Source organism: Leptinotarsa decemlineata, unplaced genomic scaffold (assembly GCF_025532065.1).
Source record: "Leptinotarsa decemlineata unplaced genomic scaffold, Ldec_3_MD MMD2_tig00026369_RagTag_RagTag, whole genome shotgun sequence".
Classification (NCBI taxonomy): domain Eukaryota; kingdom Metazoa; phylum Arthropoda; class Insecta; order Coleoptera; family Chrysomelidae; genus Leptinotarsa; species Leptinotarsa decemlineata.
The window spans coordinates 6999665-7020644 of record NW_027412709.1 but is presented as its reverse complement, the minus strand read 5'-3'; the positions used below and the strand labels follow the sequence as shown (position 1 = coordinate 7020644).

The 20980-nt window shown below is 35.4% G+C and overlaps 1 protein-coding gene across 1 annotated transcript; it reads right to left on the bottom strand.

The window, feature by feature from the left end:
• Nucleotides 1–936: 936 nt before the first annotated feature.
• On the bottom strand, nt 937–18454 carry LOC141486724 (probable cytochrome P450 6a20). The gene is made up of 5 exons (XM_074185229.1): nt 17872–18454; nt 13088–13405; nt 10444–10668; nt 7066–7317; nt 937–1239 (listed from the first exon to the last, which is right to left on the bottom strand). Exons 1-5 carry the CDS (start codon nt 18443–18445, stop codon nt 1073–1075), a joined length of 1536 nt encoding a protein of 511 aa, XP_074041330.1. The 5' UTR covers nt 18446–18454; the 3' UTR covers nt 937–1072.
• Nucleotides 18455–20980: the final 2526 nt, after the last annotated feature.

The window sequence follows — 20980 nt, the reverse complement described above, 5'->3', positions numbered from 1 at the left end:
AACATATTTTTTTAAGAAAAAAACATGGTAAGGAAGGACATTCAGGACATTGTCTAACAGATCATCCATTACATAGTTAGCTAGAATGGGGCTTATTTTGGCTCCCATTGGTGTACCAAAATTTTGTTTATATATTTTTTTATTAAAAGAAAAATATGTATTAATGAACAGGAAGGTCAGAAGATGCATGAAGTCATCTTCATGAATATTACAAAAATTACTGATACGATTCCAATTATTATGAATGGCTCTAAGGCAAATATCAAGGTAAACATTACTGAATAGTGAAACCACATCCAAACTGGCTAACACATAATTTTCTGGAAATTGAATTCTATTGAATTTTGAAGAGACTTCAAAAGAGTATTTAATGTAATATGGACTCTTATAATCAAAAGCCTTTGTCAATATATCCGTCAAAAAAGATGCCAAAGATTCTGTAGGATTATTTATAGAGGCAATTTTAACTCAACTCAATTGCGACCAATCTCACTAACATTGTTAGTATTCGTCTATTAACTTGAGTTCTGTATTAATTCAAAATCTATCATCTTAGCTCCCTGATGACGACAATAACCACTGTCGAAATGTTGGAAATATAATGTTATAAGAGTACACTTGCGCTTCGCTGCTATCCCAAATAGTAGTTGTTTACATAACTCGAAGGAATTGTTCGTAACTAGTCTGCAAAGACTACCTCTCTCTCTCTCTATATATTTATATATAGAAAAAAAAATGTTTCCTGAACTATAAATTCCAAAACATTTTTTCATATTAGTTGAAAAATTACAGAATCAGAGAATTGAGAAATTGAGTCGACAGATTCCTCAGTTTATTAGTTTCTGTGGAATCTGAGTTGATACTTTCAAACTTGTTCTACAATAAAAATATGACTTCCAAATTAGAAATTTTGTCACACCGGTAACAATACAGAAAAATGGACCTCAGTAAGTGTATTGGCATTTTTCATGGACATTGCAAATACAAATATTTTCTTGTGTTACATGCTGAATAATTCTGTAAATACTATACTATTTGTAATTTACAAATGTGTATTTGAGATAGCATAACATTAATGTATCTTCCGAAGATTTAGCCAAATACCCCCTTTAGCGCTTGCAAGTACTGATGTTTTTGTATAAACGATGGGAGATATCGTTTTCTCATGGAGAGTAAATTCATAGTTTTTCAGTAAAGAGATCAGCCCAATTTTGACCTGTACCATTCCGAAGCGTAAACCTGTGAATAAAAAAAATTTCAGATGCTAGAGATGACTTTGTTAATTACTTGCTCATATACTCAGATGATATGTTGATATTGTAAATGCGGGTTACAGTTAGATATTGACAATAAAACATGACTAACTCGGTAGCATTATATGAAAAAAAAAAAACAGATAATGAATAATTTGTTAGCAAAACCGGGTTTCCTAGTGAACAGATGATTGATTTTTCTTGAAATACTCACATGAGCTCGACTCGTATTATTTTCTGTTCGATATCAGTCGGTTAGGTTAGGTTAGGTTCAAAGTGAGAGGGTCTCTTCGACCCCCACCGCAACCCGCAAGGGTTTATTGTGGCTCACACCTATTCACACTCGACCAAATAAACCCAGCTTCTTAACGAAGCCCATTAGTTTGTCTAGTGAGTGGTGTTTCAGGTCAGATGGTGAGAATACGTCTCTGCCGAACTCTAGAAACCTGATTCGGTCCCCACCGGGGCAGGCACAAAGTATGTGGTATGCTGTTCATCATTTTCCAAACAAAGGCGACACACACTGTCCTCCAACAGTCGAAGTTTCTGCATATGCTGATTCAAATGACAGTGACCTGTAAGAAGGCCTGTTAGACATCGTAGTCACTGTAGTCCAACAACTGTTTGGTTTCAAGATTCGAAAAGTGAATGACCGCCTTTGAGTGAGCCAATCCTGGAAGATTCTGCCAGAAGTCCATATATCTTCTTGCCATCCAGGTGTTCAATCTCTGTTTGGTAAAGCTTAAAGCGATATCTATGACAGGTTCTGGTCCGATGAAGCTGCTTGCAGCACCCTCCTTTGTAAGGGAGTCAGCAGCCTCATTGCTTTCCAGGCGACTATGCAAATCCTTGATAGTCTGCAGATATCATATTTCAGGTATTCACAAGGAACATATCAATAGAAGACAAATTGTGTGACCGTAGAGACCATTACATGTCAGCTCTCCCAATCCAGTGCCACGAAAACTGTTGATTGAAATCAATAGCTCAATATTCGAATTTTCAACAGTACCATGTTTTTATTCAGTATATCCCGATTGTTCATTTGATGAGACTCGATTTAACAAAAATCGTACGAGAAAACAACTAGGTGGAATTCGTATGAAATATTAGGTTTCTGAATCTAAGGAGTCATTATTTCTTGGAAGGCACTACCTTTATCACTAGTATGATGCTGAACTATGAGGTTACTTTGACGAAGTATTTCAAATTTTTTTTGAGATTTGGAATATGAATGTTACACGAGTTTCAATCACCAAGTGATCATCTTCAAGAGGCAGAATAAACAGTTTGATATACACCAAAAGTTCCAAACGGTGCATCACAAGTATGGAATATGGTAGGGAATAATAAACTTTTAAATCGATTTGGTGAAGACAAGAAGCATGTTTCAAAAATAGTGGATCAATAATATTTATCTAATAAATTAGAAGGCCAGATAACATTGTAAGAGGATTTTTGTCACATACAATCAGTTCATTATACTTTTACTACTTAACTATTACCTACACGCTATTTTGGTTTACCGAAAGGTATCGATTTTTTGGCAGGATCCACACTTGATGTTCAGGAAGAAGGAGAATGCCATTAAATCGAAGTTTCATTACCTATTTACGTATCTGAAGCTTGCTATAGACTTTAGTTAGATCTGGTTTGAAACCTTCTGTTTCATTGAAATGTTTCATTTCGTTCGTAAATATAATCCAATAATTTTCTAAACATAACTTTTCAAATCATTTCATAGACACCGACAGTGACCTGAGAGGGTTACTGGTTGTATACACTCATAACGGTATGCCGACGCGCATCTCTCTGTCCGCTCTGTCTTGACTTGTGACGTCACTGCGAAGCACGGAGCCGGACAACACACAATTCATTAGAAGGAGAATGAGATTCGGTCGAATATATCCAGACATTTTCGCATGAAAATGGAGTTATTAGTCTTGATGCATAAATACGTACATGTTGATTTTTTCAGAAGTAGGTATATTTGTTTCCTGAGACTACTGAATACTAAAATTATGAGTCATTTTCTCACCCTATTGATGAAACCGAGGGTGATACATACTGTGATGATATTTCCGACTTTTGACAATATTTTTGACGAATTCAATCGGCTAGGTAATAAAATACATATTTTTTGAAGTACTTTTGTTTTCAAAAAAGATAAATTGCACATGGGTCAAATTTTCCATATTCTAATTATTTGAAGTAACAAGACATGGTAATTCATCGAGTTTTCTTTCGTTGATTTACGAACTTATTAATTTTTTTTTCCATCCTGTTTTTCAAATTATGGAAACTTATTTGTTTGTTAATCTACCGCAATCTTATATAGGTCCTTGTTCTGCACAAACAATGTAATGCATCGTATGGTATTGGGTTTTCTATCTTTTCTATGGTTCTTTGCGTTAAAGTTTTGAAGATACCTTCTTCTCTGGATAATGTATTTCCATGCATTTTCTGAAATTCGATTTCCATTATTTGTGCTGCTTGAAGGAATGAGTTATTGGGTCTTAGAAGACCTCCCCTTGATATGAATGCAACCAATCCAAATCTTTGGAAGAAGCTGGAAGAACTTCCGTTCCCAAATTATATTTTTTCTTGAATTTATGAGCCACATAACCCGCTATATAAGTTAATGAGTCATTGTTTATTTTTTCTTTCAATCCGAGTAACTCCAACGCCTCTTGCGACATATCTGGTCCATCAGTGTGACATTTTTCATAACATGGATTTATAAAGGAATAAGGAATCAAATTTTCTTTATCTTGGAATTCCCGGGAGTTTTCCAGACATTGCGCTCCCGTTGATATAACATATCAGCAGTAATGCAGTTCAACTCTTCAAACTCAGGATGTTCTGAAGTTTGTTCTAGAGGTTGGATTAAACATTGCTCTCCGGTTTCTTCGGTATTCCTGTTCTCAGTGAACACTGATGCTGAGTGTTTTCCCAAAATGAACCAACGCATTCTATAAATGAAATTCAGAGGATTTGGATGATTATTAGATAACTCCATCCCTCTCATGTAAGAAAAGAAGTTTTCCAGAATATCCTGATTCAGTCGCATAGTAAGAATATATTGGACATCAGAGTGCCTCTTCTGAAGATAAAGGAAGAGCTCAACAATTGATCTATTACTCAAAAGTATACCTTTCTGAAACTCAATCAAGGATTTATGTTTTGCCACTCATAGGGTTTTAATCACATTGGAAGTTTTTTCTAGTACTTTTTTCTGATCCTCTAAATTTATACCAAATGCGTTTTTAGATGGTTCGTTAGCCCCTATTTTCGTTTTCGAATTCATAACGTCAAACCATCTATTAATGAGCTGAACGAAGTCTGATACTTGTTCCCAGGGTAACTCTGATGGCATTAATCCGCTTTTTCCACAATATGAAACTGCCTTCGAAACAGAATTAGAGAACAGTTGCACTGATGGCCTAACTTTCTGTCTTTCAGTTCCCTTCAATTCGATATGGTACTTGCTGACTTTATATACTATAGAAAGCTCTGATGTAGATATATCCAGGAGACTTTCGAAACAGGATTTATCCATAAATGTACCATTCAACCAAAATCCTTGATCAATGAAGTGATTTCTCAATAACTTGATTAGATGAGGTATATCGACAAACAAAAAAATCCTCATAGATCAATTACAAGGATGTGGGAATGAACAATCCTTATCGTGAGCAATATTCATTTCCGAGAAATATTTCATATTCGTAGGACCCATGTCACTTACTATGGCTACCAAGGTGAAACCGGCATTGAATAATGCAGATATAATTTGGTTTAAAATTTCTGTTTTCATTGGCTGATCGAAATCATAAAACAAGAGTGCTTCCAATTACTAATCAGCCCTCGTGCCATTACAGTTTGGCAAGTCTTATGTGGGCCTATCACTTGTTCATCTTTTTTATTTATATCAATCCTATTGGATAAATGGATTTCGTCGAAGGAAAGCACACACAATTTTTCAATGTCTTTCAATTGAAATGACATTTTTTGCATGAGATTGATAACATTGGTCAAAAGTCCGGGGCTGCGATTGAATGAAAAAGCCCATTTCCTTGAAGTAGAAAGTGCTGTTAGGGGCAATGCGTTCGCTCTCAAATAGCGATAGGCCTTTGGACTAACACTTCTCAATGATATGGCAGATGCAATATCCTCTGCTGACCACTTTCTAAGATTCTTATTGGGATTCAATAGTCTTTCTATTTCACCAGACGAAAAACATTTTTCCAATGATTTTCTGCATGTCTCCATATCTTTCTTCAGCTGTAAATTTTCATCGCACAGCTCTCTATTTAACGATTCCAAATGTGCAACCTTTTATACTAGTTCTGCTATATGTAACTTCGCAATTCTGAAAAAAAATTTAAAAATGCATAAAGAAAAAATATCGATTAGAGGCAATATTCACAGTAACAATAAGTTCGATTGATAAAAGAACCTAACCTCTCTTTTTCTTTTTTTTGTTGTGCATTCGACTGAACTGAAGTACTGCAAGTGCTATCTACGTTTGTTTGTTCAGGTTGTTTTATCTCTTCAGTATTTAATTGTAGTGATGTGGAAACACTACCTTCATAATTTTCCAATTGTTGCTCTGGTAAAAGAGTGGATTTTCCCCTTTTAGCAAAACGAATTGCTCTTTCTGATTCTTCAGTTTGCTTTCTCTTAAATAAGAGGTTCAGAGTGGGCACAGCATCAGTTTTCGAAATACGGGCGTTTTTTGTTGAAAAAGTACCATATTGCTCTTTGACTGATAAATCTTCGAAACAATCTTTATGGAAATGAATAGAACAAATAGTTGCTGAAAACCATTGAATACCTAATAAATTATGTATCATCATTGCTTTAATTAATATACACCATTTTTCAAATTGATGTTGTCCTTTCTCCTACATGCTGAAATCCATTGTTTAGATAGTTCTTTGCTCTTTGGGAATCGAAAATACTTAATTTTGGTCCCTTTTGTCACTCTGTTGTAATTATCACAACCAAAAACCGCACAACCAGGCATTCTTAGTTATATATCTACCTACTCGTATTTTTGTTTAATTATTGAAGCTTCGAATACGACACTAAATTGGCCAAAGCTAATAAAAAATGTTTGAAAACCACTCTTGACAATAATTTTGTAATAATTCTTAAACTTCACAAATTTGAATTTCTCACAGAGAACTTGTGAGAAATTCAAATTGAATTTAGGCAAGTCTACGAAGTTGCAACCCCGATATGCTTCGCACTCACGTCATCTGCGCGAACTGGGCGCGTTTGGAACTAACGAGTAGCATACCGTTATGAGTGTATCGTGGTTGAATATATGAAATGGGAATATGGGTAGGTTTTTTTGACTTTGCTTTCAAATATAACCAGAATATGACTCACACGAATAAACTAAGTGAGTGTTACCTGGGAGTTTGAGCAGAATAAATTTAAATTAATACACTTCACAGCTGTATTATTCTATTTCTGAATATTAGTTTTTGTGAATTTGGGAAAGTTCATACCCATATACATTTTGAACGTTATACGGAACTATTGAATAATCTTAGAAGGCCAATGATTCAATCGTAATAATTCATTTTCAATTTCGGATAACGTTAAGATCGTGGATGATATGAAATATGTTCTATTCAAGGAAGCCTAATGAATTAGAAAAACTTACAGACTGAACTTGATTAAAATAGTTAATAACATGGAAATTGAATCGAGAGATTGTAGGTAGATGAGTCCAATAATGATTATTGATATTATCAATTATCTATCTATTCAATTCTTCATGTCATGTATATCTACTCACCTAAACAAATTCTAGGACCTTCTCCAAAAGGTAACCAAGCGAACTGTGGTATTGTTTTCTTATTCTCTGCATTGAATCTTTCTGGGTCAAATTTTTCAGGATCTGGATAATATTCGGGATCAAAATGCAATCCAAGAACTGGAATTATTGTTACCATCCCTTTTTCGATTACAATGTTGCTATCTGGCACCTTATAATTATCCGTGCATTTTCTCAAGAGGAATTGAAGAGGGGGGTATTTACGAAGAGTTTCTGAAACAAAATTTGTGTAAAGAAACAATAACTGTTCTGCATGCGGTCATGTGAAATGCATGAAAATGAAAAATTCTTAGCAACTTTCATATTTGAATTATTATTTTCATCATCAGAAATACTTCACAAATTGAAAACAGATATGCATTAGACACTGAATAAACAACTACTCAATTCAACTGAATATAAGTTCCTATTTTGAACTGAACTGTACATAATCTATTTCTATTAGAAATTGTTTCAAACCACACTTTTGCATTCGAAATGATTTCCCAGATATTACGGAGAAATTCCTGAAAGGGCTGACATTCAAGTCATACAGATTACATATAAATTTCGTAGTTTTTATTGAAAAATGCGACAGAAAATTTATAGTGAACATAATTGTACAAAAACGAAAGCAACAACAAAACTACCATAAAGGGTGAGAAGTTTTGTAGTTTTAGATGAACGATTCTCTGGTGGTAAGAGACCATAGAAGATTATGTACAAGATGTTCACAAACTAGATGTTCACATACTAGGACACACATGTCAAATATGAAGGAATATTATTCATGAACGTTATTTGAATCGAATTGGAAGACTTTCCATTGAGAAGTCATGTATTTCAACACCAATACAAAATCATAAATGGAAATATGTATCATACAGATTTGACGTTTTCCCTGAGGAGATGAAAAAACACCCCGTTGAAGCGATTAAAATACATCATTTCCTTGTAGGAGTGGTGTGATATACTGTATGTTCAAGATAATGATGGCCCACATGAGGGAATAGGTAACTATGAGAGACACAAAGTCGATTGAATTGTGTTGATGTGGCTCATTTAAGAGTGTCATGAAACGACGTTTCGAAATTTGAAAAATTCCAATTGGTTCTGGAGAAATTCGATAAAAAAATGTATAACTTTGTTTGCCTTTTTTCAACAATAATCAAGAGAATATCAAATGCCAACAATTTTTTTTTATTCTGTTATTTGTCAAGCAGTACAATATCAGGCGACAAAAGTTGACCTTTCGTCGCCGAGAAACCAATACCAAATTAAATTTTTATATGAACTGGAAAAAAAAATCAACCGATATGAGTCAGCCTTTATGGCGACAACTTTACTGTTGTATCACACATGCTGAAAATTTCTTGGATTTTGAAATGTCATATCAATAAGCTCTAAAGTGGACAACTCTTTTCTTATTGAACGGACTTCGTATCTCTCTGTTTCCGATTTTCCCATTGTAGGTCTTCTCATCTTGAGAATTTGTTATGCACCGGTATGAAGTCAAAATAATAAAAATTTTGAGCCACAAGGGCTCAAAATCATCCTTGAAGTTGACTGTCTTGGAAATAAAGCTGTGCCTTTCTGATCTTTCATCATAACAACCTCAATGAAAACCATAATCGACAAAGTTTTTACAGTCGGTATTATTCGTTATCGTTGTTTTGAATATATTCTGATGAATATGTAGGTAACTGATGAACTCTTTGCCTTTTTTGAAGGGTTTATATCAGGCTGAAATTTTTTCAACTGATGTTTGTTTGAAGGTGGTTGACAATATTTCATGGTGCATTTCATAAGTTCGGACTCCTATTATCTAATATGATATAAATTGAATTGAAATAACTAATAGAATCTGCAAGAAATTAGAAACGTCATTATTAACAAGAAATAAAAATTGAAATGTTATTCACGACGTTTCGATTGTTAGTATCCACAATCGTCTTCGGATGATAACTGAACTTATTCCTCAGAGATCTGACTGTTTATAGGTCATTCTTGTGTGGGTCACCTATCCCCTCTTCCCTCTTTTGCCTTCATCGGTTTTAGCGGAAGCTAACCTTTTGGCAGGAGTTGGTCGTGTTCCACTTGATTAGAGGTTTCCATATGTTGCGTATCTCTACACTAGCTTGACTATATGTGTCGTTGGACAACATATGTGCGGCTTCTTTGAATTTTCTTCTAAAACAGTGTTCCTCATTGTGGATGATTTTAGCTTAAGCTCACTTGATGTTATATTGATGAGTCCAAACATGCTCTGCTATTCCTGATTTGCTGGTTTCTTCTCTCTGTGTGTGTATCTTGTGCTCGGCAATGCGAACTTTCAATATGTTTAAAAAATATGTTTGAAATATGTTTTTCCGTTAACCAGCTGTCGCACCCCTACGAACGACAACCCTCAGAAGTCGAAACTTGTGCGAGCTAAGGATTAACGAGGTCTTACCTTTTAACGTGTGATTCCTAACACGGCCTCTTAGTTTCACCAATGAATGATTCTACGTACTCGCAGAGTATCTGGTAAATGCAATTTTTAGAACCGCAGTCCGCGTTTGGTGGCCTGGTTTTCGTGAGGCTGCTACGAATAGTGTTCCCAGATCTGAAACAGATTCTGATCTTATACTTGGACCCAGTCCTTCTTATCCTTTCCGATAATCTTCTGATGTATGGAAGTACAAGTACTGGTTGTGACGGCTTCTCATCCTTGTGGAGCTCTTGCTGTCTTCTAGCTGAAACCTGTTCCACTTTCACTTTGTAGTAACCATTCCGTTGAAGGCCAGGAATCCAACCACCATCAATCGACTATCAGAGGAATCATCAAGACTCTACTAGACCGTGCTTTCGGGGTCTATATATATATATATATATATATATATATATATATATATATATATATATATATATATCAGAGGAAGGTCTCGAAAAGAAATTAAGCATCATCAAAAATGATCTATGAAGGGGATTGATGAAAGCACTCGAATGACCTATAAATAGTCAGATCTCTGAAGAATAAGTCCAGTTATCACACGAAGACGATTGTGGATACCAACAATCGAAACGTCGTGAAGTAACTTGGTTTGGAATCTTTCAATTTTCAATTTTCATTTCTTGTTAATAATTTTTTAATTTTCATCTCGTGGTAGTAGTTCAATTTGTTTATTTTTTTGCTTTTAGCTTGTATTTTATTTCGTTTTGATTTCAGTTTTTTTTTGCTTAATAATCTTTTCAGATAATCTTTTCAATTTTTTACAGATTCTTTCAAATATTTCAAATCATTGTATATCATAATAGAAAATGGAAGTGCGAACAAATGAAATTTTCCAAGTGATATTCGTACTTCATGAAAAAACCTACCATAAATCACTGTTTCCAAATAGTGCATCTCCATCAAAGCATCGTACGTGATCTCATTATTGTATTTCTTTAGCACTTCCTTTATTTCGTGTCGTGCTCTGTCTTGAATCTCCTTGTGCAAGGCAAGTTCGTAGGAAGCAAAACAAATGGTAGTGGAAGATGTTTCAAATCCTGCTAGAAAGAAGAAAAAACACTGTGCTGCTACTTCATTCATTGTTAACCTTCCTGGAAAAAAGTGAAAATTATATTTCAGGATGGAAGAGTAATATAAATGAGAAAAAAATATTCAGATGATTTCTCTCACTGGAGTATATTTCATCTCATGAAAATTGGTTTAAGTCATGATGAAAATTATTTCTATATTTCTAATCATATAATAATACAATCTTAAATTGTTGACACGTTCGATCTCCAAAAATGTGAATGATTTCATTGAAATGGTTTTTCGAAAGATTAGAGATAAGTGGCTTCTTGAAGTACTTGGGAAGCAGAAGCAGAATCAGAAACCACTTCTGAGAGTTGCCATCAGGCGGCTTTGGTAAGTATAAAAATCCTGCCGATACACACAATCCAATCACACATTATTCCGCGATATACAGCACTCGTCCTCAGCTAGGTACATAGGACCACAGGACATACAGTGGAGTCAGATTTCACCAATGATCCGATATAGGAGAGAATGAGCAATCTAGGCTAACATAAGAGGAAGTGAGTGGTGGTGGACGAAAGAGATTCTGTTTTCGATCATTTATGGTGTGGTTAGTGATCTTCCAGTGTTGTACTAATGTGCTGTACCTAGATTTCCTGCTTGTAAAGTCAAGTGCCTATTTTCTTCTGGGGGCTTGTCTGTCTGGATTATTCGCCTTTGCCCTACAAAAATGACTAAAAAGTGCAAACAATGAAGCGCAACAAACCATCAGATTCGGATAGTAAATCCACCATTTCTGATGAGGAATTTCAGCAGTTGCCTAGAATTTCTTCTGACAGAGAGATTCAATAAGACGCAAAAAACTCACAACCCGCATAACAGAGCTCGGGATTTTCCACAGAAAATTTCAAAAACTTGAGAAACATTGAACTGTTGAGGTCGATGATCCTGTTATCCCTCAGGTAAATGGTAAAGATACTTTCCCTTCTACCTTGTATATAAGGAGAGAAAATAATCCTAAGGATACCTCTCAGGTAGCGGAAAAGAATGTTAACACCACTCAGGTACCTGACATCGCTACTGACTCACCTATTACAATGGGTTGAATTTCGCGAGATCGCTGACCACAAAAGAAGTAACTTTATCAAAAGCAGTAAATGAAATCGAAGTCCAGCTGATCAGCTTGGACGATTTCAGGAAAATGGTCATCAACATCCTTGATCGAGAGAATATTCCACATCATACATTATAGTAGTCTTGATGATGAGCCTCTGAGAGTTGTGTTTCGTGAAATTCCTGAATTTCTTAAAACCATTGCTAAGGGTTTCGACTCTATATCGGTTTCTCGATTGAGGAAAAAAACAAAAGACTACTACCCCTAATACTGGTGCTCGTTTCGAAGGCACAAAACCACCTGTATGAGGTGACTGATACTTCGAACGAATAAACGCCATAAATTGCCACCTTAACGATCTTAAGGTCGTTTTCTGGAACGCTAATGAGATTCTCCAGAAAAAGCTCGACGTAGAGAACTTTCTCAGGAAACATGACGTAAATATCATGCTCCTGCGAGAGACCTACTTTCAAAAAAGGTTTTTAAGAGTTCCAAACTGACCTTTCTAAAACAAACAAAGAAACGGCCGACCATTTGAAGAGGATAAATCGATTTCCTCTACTTGGAAGCTGTCTCAAATTCGATTCCTCTGAGTCCCTCTACACTAATAATACTGAAATTCGCCCCAACCTATTGACAGGTCATTACTTCGGAAGCCTCAACTCATTGACAGGTCATTACTTCGGAATCCTCTGAATCAGTTCTTGAATGGGCAGTGTCCATTTCCCATACGAATCTGGACGATACCATTAGTTCAAATCAATATGATATTCTCAACATTTTGATTTTTCGTTCAGAAGTAGTATCTTCCATGATATCGATACATGTCAACAAAAAACATTATATATATGAAACGACTCGTGGGCTCACCACGAACACGTGTTTCTGGCTATTGGCCTCATTAGCGCGGTGCAACCATGTTCAAAGATGGACAACACTTGTTTGCCGAGCCGTTTAATTTTTGATTTATACTACTTTCGGCAAACAAGTGTTGCCCATCTTTGCACTTGGATGCACCTCAGGCCACAACAATGTTTGAATAATCAATATGTATATTAGATACGACAATTCTTCGGTCAAGACCGTGCAAAATGAAGACGTATTGAAACCCCAGGGAACGCGAGTTCCTTATTTGCTGTTCTACAGAAAAAGCGATATTTTCCTATCTAAATAAGGTTGCGTAGAGTTACGTAGAGTTCAGCGTCTGGAATCTTACGGAATTTCTCGTTTAAATTTTTATTGAAATTGATATTTTTTTTGGTTTTAATGAATTATTTTATTCTTTCATTAGTGATAGGTATTGTTCAATTTTGAATGTTATATGTATATTTGATTTCGTTGGAACTAATCTAATATGTATATTATAATGATACTTCACTCACCTTTAGTTTTCTCGCCTTTATCATCAACAAATTTTCCATTTTTCATTTGGACCATCAGATGCATGAAATCGTTTCTGACAATATTATGCTCCTCTCTGTACTTGATGGTATCCACAGCCATGTAGTAGAAAAACTTTCTGATTTTGCTGTTGATTGTCGAGAAATTGATAGCCCGCAGAAGCCAATGAGGTGTGAAAATCACACAAAATTGTCTCATTGCCTCAACAGGATTCATGTTAAACATCATCAATCCATGCTTCCTGAATTCTGAGTTAGGATCCTTCATGGTATTTGTCTCAATGCCAAAAGCTGAAGAACCTGAAGTTATGAGTTCAAAGAAGAATTAATACATAATAGTGGAAAGACTTACAAGATTATGGCAAAATGATAATCGTAATAATAATTGACTCCGTCTATTCAACTTAAACAGTTTGAGTATGGTGCAAAAAATAACAGAGTAATCAAATGACAGAGCACCAACTGTGGCTGTATTTTATCCCAACCGGTAAGACACAAAAATCAGAGTAACCGTGTTAGTTGTGGTAAGGTTTGAAATTGTTTAACGTCATTCATACTTATAGAAGTCATTGATACTTATAGAAGAAGAATAACAAAAAAATTATATTGAAATACCTGCTACAGACTATACAAGGTGTTTATTAATCATGTGGCAAAAATATTACGGGACTTTTGGTTAGACTAATATAAGAATATTTTGTCCTTTGATGATTTTTGATATGGGGCGAAACTGAATTTCGACAATAACAATTTTGGTAATTGTGAAGTTATTAACGTAGATGAAATAAAAATATAGCGTAGTACATTGGGCTTACCAAGTGATAAAAAATTGAATAATTCTGTTAGTACCTATCAACAACATTCCGATTACTACAAGCGGCTGCAGACATTCAATTTAAATAGCATGTCTTGTAACTGGATCATTTGTATGTGTCGAATGGGTTGAAATTGATTGATTTTGTCTATTCGACGATCCTGGTGTTTTTAAAGAGCTCGGGAGTCGATGAGGAGAAGATTGGATTCTTGAATTCGAGCGGGGGATAGTCATTTTCAACAGTTCTTGTTGAATAAGAAACATTATATATAATTTTTGGTAATGAATTGTTATTTTCAAAATTCTTTTTCGCTCTGTATCTTCGAAAGAAAGCTCCCTATCAAAAATCATCAAATGACAAAATATCCTCAGAATAGACAAAGAAAGTTCCCTAAATTTTCGCCGCATGTTAAATAAACACTCTGTATAAACATGAGCAAGTTTGAGAAATTGTTCTATATTTGAGATTGGTGCATCTACTGGTAGATGTTTGTTTGAAGGTGGATGACAATGTTTCATGATGAATTTCATTGGTTTGGACTTCCTTTGTCTAATATGATATATTGTGACTTGAGATCCCTGAAAGAACAAATGATATTGAAAATCAAAATGAATGGCTGGAAATTACAATTATATCAATAAAAAATCCTGAAATGAAATAACATCGAAATAAAAATGAACAAGAAAATGAAATTCAACTGAGAGATTTCAAGCCTGTCCTCTCTCCCCTTCACCGGTTCAGCGGGAGATGGCTGTTTGGCGGGAGTTGACCGTTTTCCGCTTGAATATGAGTTTCTCCATTGACCATTGATAATCCGCATTGCCGAGCACAAGAGAAGCACACAGTGAAGAGAAACCAGCAAATCGAAAAAATCAGAGAAGCACACAGGAAAGAGAAATTAGCAACTCGGAAAAGGCAGAGTAGATTTGGACTCATCAACATAACATCAAGTGATACCAAGTTGGGATCATCCACAGGAAGGTTTCCACAAACTAATTCATACGAACATTATCATACCCAATTTCTCAACACATTCATATCAAGATAAAGTAACAGCATTCGAAGATGTGCTTCACAGATATAAATACATTAAAATTACATTATCAGAAAGTGAGTTTCAGAGAGATCTGAGTTTCATCACACAAATTGCTGTCAACAACAGTCATAAGAAAGATAATATCGACTCCACTCTTTCAAAATAACTGCGAAAACAAGCCATTTACCACGTCTATTCCATTTCAAAAAACGATGATGGGTGTCATTGATGGTGAACCCACCAATAACATTGCAACTTTTTTAAAGAGAAAGACTTGAACGGAGCGCAAAGAACGAATAAGAATTCAAGCGAATTCATCAAAAACAAAGAAGACAAAATTTCACCGGCAGATAGATCAGTCGTATATAAGTTGACCCGTGCTTCTTGCGCAAAACATTATATCGACCAACCAGGGAAAGTGTTTTCTCAAAGATTAGAAAAACATTAGAATAGTTTCCTGGATGTGATGAAGAACTCCATATTTGCAAGTCATCTTTTGGCGGTGGAGCATGAGTTCAACCACGACTATGACCGTGTTATATTTGGAATAAAATAGTTCAGAATTCGATCTGAAAATTCACCAAAGACCGAATAAAATTGAATGTTTTTTCCAAATCCGGTGTGGCAGGTCGTGGTAGAAAAGACTCTGAAGTCTGCTACTGCGGCAGATATCAACAGTGGCATGTGCGGATGAAGTTTATATCCTGAACTCTCAGTGACGACTGACTGGCGAGCTACGTAATCACTCGTATTTATAATTTCAGATGGTGGTGGGCGTGATGATGGAGATGCTGATGGCGCTGATAGTGGTGACGATAACGTGTTCATGCACATGCTCATTCCTGATTGGTCCGTACTTTTACTGGGTTGTTTTGATTGTTTCACGTTGTTGACAGATATGCTACTGGTGGGTTGTCGATCGGAGTTGTATTCTAGTCTATTTCTGGGCCTATTGAGTACTGTACACCTGATTCTGTTGACCCATATACCTTCTATTTTTCTGTTGAAATTGTTGGAATGTTCATCCTATTGAGTTCGTGTTTTGAATGAGACTGAAGCAGTTTTTTCGTATTTTATTACGTGATCTGTTCCTACCAGGACGTGCAAATATGGATTCCTTCGGTTGCATGAGGTGATAGTGGTGTTGCGTAATTGACAAGTTTTTTCGATGCAGTCCGTGACTTTATTATCTTTATACAGCGCACCACTAGCGGTTTTATCGTTGTCGAAGTTGGAATATTTTTCCTTCTAGAATGTAAAGCATGTATTGCATATTGCGTCGTAGAACCATAGGCCAGTAGAGCCTAATCTGGATAAAAAAGTTTTTCGAATAGATGTGGTTGATGAATCCTGGTGGCATAATCAATAGGAGTTTTTATCACAGAACGTAGTTTTTTCAGCAGAGTACCAATCTAGAAGACGTTGGAGTAGATCAAACGAATTTTTCCAGGGGATATCACAGCTCATTTCAACCATATATTACACATCGACTTCATTCATTCTCGCATCCAGTTCACAATGGAAAACAAAATCGAAGGAGAAATAGTACTTTTGGATATACTGGAGAAATGGATCACACAGTTCATCGCAAACTTAACCACAGTGAAAAGTATTTTTAACAATAATTTGAATTCCCAAACTGAGCAAAAACGTGCTATGGTGTAAACAAATGTTGTCTATTTCACAAGGACTTGTGTACATCTTCTTGAAGAAGAACTTCGTCGACCAAGCACTACAGGCCAATGGTTTCACAGTGCATTAGTGTTACATCCAATTCGATCACGATACCGCCGCCAGTGATAGGCACAGACTATTTGTCTCACATAAACAAAATCACGGACCGCATACGAGAACTGTTTGAGCGTAATCATATCAAGAACATTCACAACCCAACCAGTTCACTACGTAACACAATCAGATCGCCCAAGGACAAAAAAGAGTATCGGTGTTTACAGGAGTCCCTATTCCAGTGGTTCAGTTCACAGTGGAACTACCAAATACATCATCATCACAACGATACAATATCAGGAACGTATCTGCCAACTCATAGAACCGAAGAAAGCTGGAATCGCTGTAAAAACAGACCACTTTATACAATGTAACGAAACTGTCTTCAACGTATTACCAAGCAATCTTTCATAGAGAGACTATTGAGATCTATAAGCATTCCAACTATTTTAATAAAAAAAATGTAGGTATACGGGTTAATAGGATATGATATCCAGAACTCAAAAAGGACATGAATATGCAATTATACTCTCTGCGCTGGTTTCAAGCGAATAAACTTCATAGAAATGAATATAGTCACAGTTCCTAATGGATAAAATGTGAAAATGAGTATACCTTCTTGAAAATATGCACAAATTCATAATATGGGATTACTATGGAAGAAGTGACACAGATTTTCTAATGTTAAACTCAGAATTACATCTGCTATTGTCATAGGAGAGTGCAATCAAAGATATCCAAGTACAAGTTCCAATTATTCATAGAAATATTCATTTACACGAATTGTACCACTATTCAGTAACCAAACGAAGATGATAAAATCATTTTGCTGGAAATATTTCACGAGAGAAGTAGATAAATTATTCGTTTGTGAAACGTGACTTAACCGATGGAATTGAAGAAAGGGCTAACAATCGACTAGCTTCGTATCTATGGAGAGAGTCAACTGATACAGAAGGCACAAAGCGTAATCGTGGGTTTCTTCCATCGCACCTGATAGTGATACTTTCGAATGATTTACGAAGGCAAGCAGCAAATGATGCTAACACTGCTCGTTAAATAATACACTCATCATCTTTTTTCAATATTCCCAAGTATTTTTCCTCAACACATTTTTTTCAAAAAGATAGCCAATCACCTTATTAATCCAGTTTGCATGAAGAAAAATAATAAATGAAAATCCTTACCTATAGTGTCAATTGTGAACCTACTCATCACATTCCGTATCTCAACAGGGTTATCTGATTCAGATTCCTGAAGAAGTTCCTCCAGAAGTATTGAACATTCGACCATCGTGTTGAACATCATCTTTATTTTCCCTGTGGTGAAGGTAGGTGTTATTTTGGTACGAATTTCCTTCCACCTGTTACCATCAAGATTGAAAATATTGATTGAAAGTGGATCAACTTTTTCATTCACATATGTTCCATGGCTGTTGAAATATTGGTAATCAGTCTGCATAATAGCTTTGACTAGATCCAAGCTCACTACTGTATACATAGGCTTAGCCATGAAGTATCCTCCTCCGTGTCTCAAACCTTTCGATTTCAATTCCAAATAAATCTTTTTCCAAAGCTCTCCCATGGTTTTACTTCCGTTTGCCACATCCCATCCATTTCCAAAAATTACAGTTGGTTCAGGACCATCAACGCCCCTTTGAGACCAATATTTGAAAGCATGTTTGTAGTATGTAATCGTTATAACCATAAGAGAGATCCAGACCAAAACCAAATAGTAAAAGAAGTAACCGGTGATGGACATTGTTTTGAAAAAAATCTATAAAATGAAAATATATTAAATACGTTATATTTTGGCAACGGGAAATGATAAGTTCTCGGATATTTCCCGTATATTTAGTTTAGTTTTTGCATATGTCTATTGCATATGCCTATATGAATTTCACATTTTTGTATCACCCGGTATGCGTATATTTCCTTGCACATATTGTAGAAAGGACTAGCCGAATAATGCTTTCCGCGATGGAAGGACCCGAACTTTCAATTCGAATGAAAGTGAAAAATATGCAGTGGTGCTATATAATTTATACTCATATCGCAATCAACCCATATACAATCCACGATTCTCTGATGACTGGGGGATGTATCCCATCTGACCCTAAATTGCAAAGAGCAGGCGAGGCGAAAACCTTTCACGATTCGACATTTAATTGAATCAATTCTGCATAGTTTGGAGCTTTGTTAAACTGTTATCAGAACGAAACTAAGTAGATCCCGATGGATTCTACATAACTGACGCAGTTCAGAAAATATTGGAAAATAATTGAGGATTTTATGCATGTTTTCATGAGTCCTAAGTAATTTGATCACATTTACTCAATAGTTCGGTAATTTTCAATGAAAAAAATATCCCATACTTTTTTTTCTTCCTTCCCTAGGAAAAAATGAATTTCGTTCATTTCTTCAGATTATATAGGAAATACTATAGCATCAAAGATTTATTGTGTTTTCTCCCAGTTTTTTATAACTCAAAATTTTTGATAACTGTAATGATATATATATACCTAGTGACAACAAAATAACTGTACACAATTCAATTCAGTGGTTTCTGGAGTGGAATATTTTAAATACCAAACCAAAGTTTAGTATAGCCAATATTTCGAATAAAAAAATTATTGAAAACCTATTGCAGTTTAATCGAAAACGGAGCAAGTCAAGAACTTCCAGGCAGAATTCTATATATTTCTTAGACCATTCGATAGAATATAAGATTCTCTTTTCAACGATGTAACATAAAGTGAACATTTTTTTTAATGACACCTTATGAGCCATTTTCTTTAGATTCAATGTGAATTTTTAACTGCCTAGTATATTCCAGCAATTAGAAATAATGAAAATGATCTCTGATAATTTTTTATATTGTAATGAAGTTGATAGAAAATGAAACTCATTTGATGAACTTTTAGCAATTTTAAATGGTTGAATTAGACAGGCACGTCAAGTCCTGAACATAATTTAATGAAATTTTTGAAGTGAAATATGACTCCGTATATCAATAACTGGTGGTTCTAGAATGCAAGAGTGAGTTTAATAGTGATCTGCCGTCCGAAATCATCAGAAGATTTTAAAATTCAATGGTGGGGTGATGGTAATTTCCATAGAGCGTGTCCAAATTGGACACTTCTGAAGAAAAACTCTTGCTTTCAAACCAGAAAGATGAAAACTGATGGCTGTGTCTGAGAGTCAAATTTCATGACAACGTTAATGGTGAAAACCGCATTTTGAAACTTTCTTGTTTCTATGATTCTGTGTTGTGGAAAACATTTGGGTTTTTTCATGTAGACTATATAAACGCACACTTTGATCAAATAGGCTTTGGATGGTGCAAATCTTTACTGGTAACTTAAGCAGTGAATACGCTGTGCAATTTTCATAATTCTCATACTTCAATGTATGGGAATTATGAGATAACTTGTAAGAGACACTTTTGAAAGATTGCGACACAATTGATCGTGGTCAATTCGAAAAGAAAATGCCAAAATTATATCAGATAGGAATAAGGAGTTGGAAGAAATAATCGTTTTAGTATCTGTTGGAAATAATCCCAAAACGTCAATGTGACATTTGAAAGTATCAATAGGATTTTAAAAACACAAATTCGACCCATACAGGACCAGAAGAGTTCATCAACTCACACCAGGAGATTTTGAATGCCGCATGGCTTCATGCCTGTGGTTCCTGCAAACTTGTAACTGAGTGCGTGAGTTTTCATTAAATTGTATTTGCCTTACGAAGCTTATGTGAGCAGTGCCGGGATTTTCAACTGCTACAACTCTTATACTTGGGCATTCTATTGTGGAACAGAGAAGTCGAGGAAGAATTGGATTCAGTGTGTGAACAGATGTTTTGAGGGTAGAATTATCGACCGGTTCACTTATAATGACACTCTCACATCTCAGAGGTATTTAGAAATTTCAAGGCAAAATATTGAACCCCTTGTTGATGAATAGCCGCTAATGGAGCTCAGAAAAATATATTATCAACAAGACGGGGCTCTGCAATTGTCATCAATTGTTTGGCTGCTAATTTTGGTAATACATGGATAGCCAACCAAGAACCCAACCGTTGGCCGTACAGGTCACCGGACCTAACGCCCATAGACTTTTATCTCTGGAGAAAGTTAGGAGATCTCATTTTTAAATTACTGACCGATTCTAGACATGAATTGGAAGCGGCAGTGCTGCAAAGTTTTGCTTCTCTCTCCTATTGAACTAAATTATTTGGTAAAAAGCGTAGCTGTTAGACATTTCGAACACCTTCTCTGAAAAACAATATTATA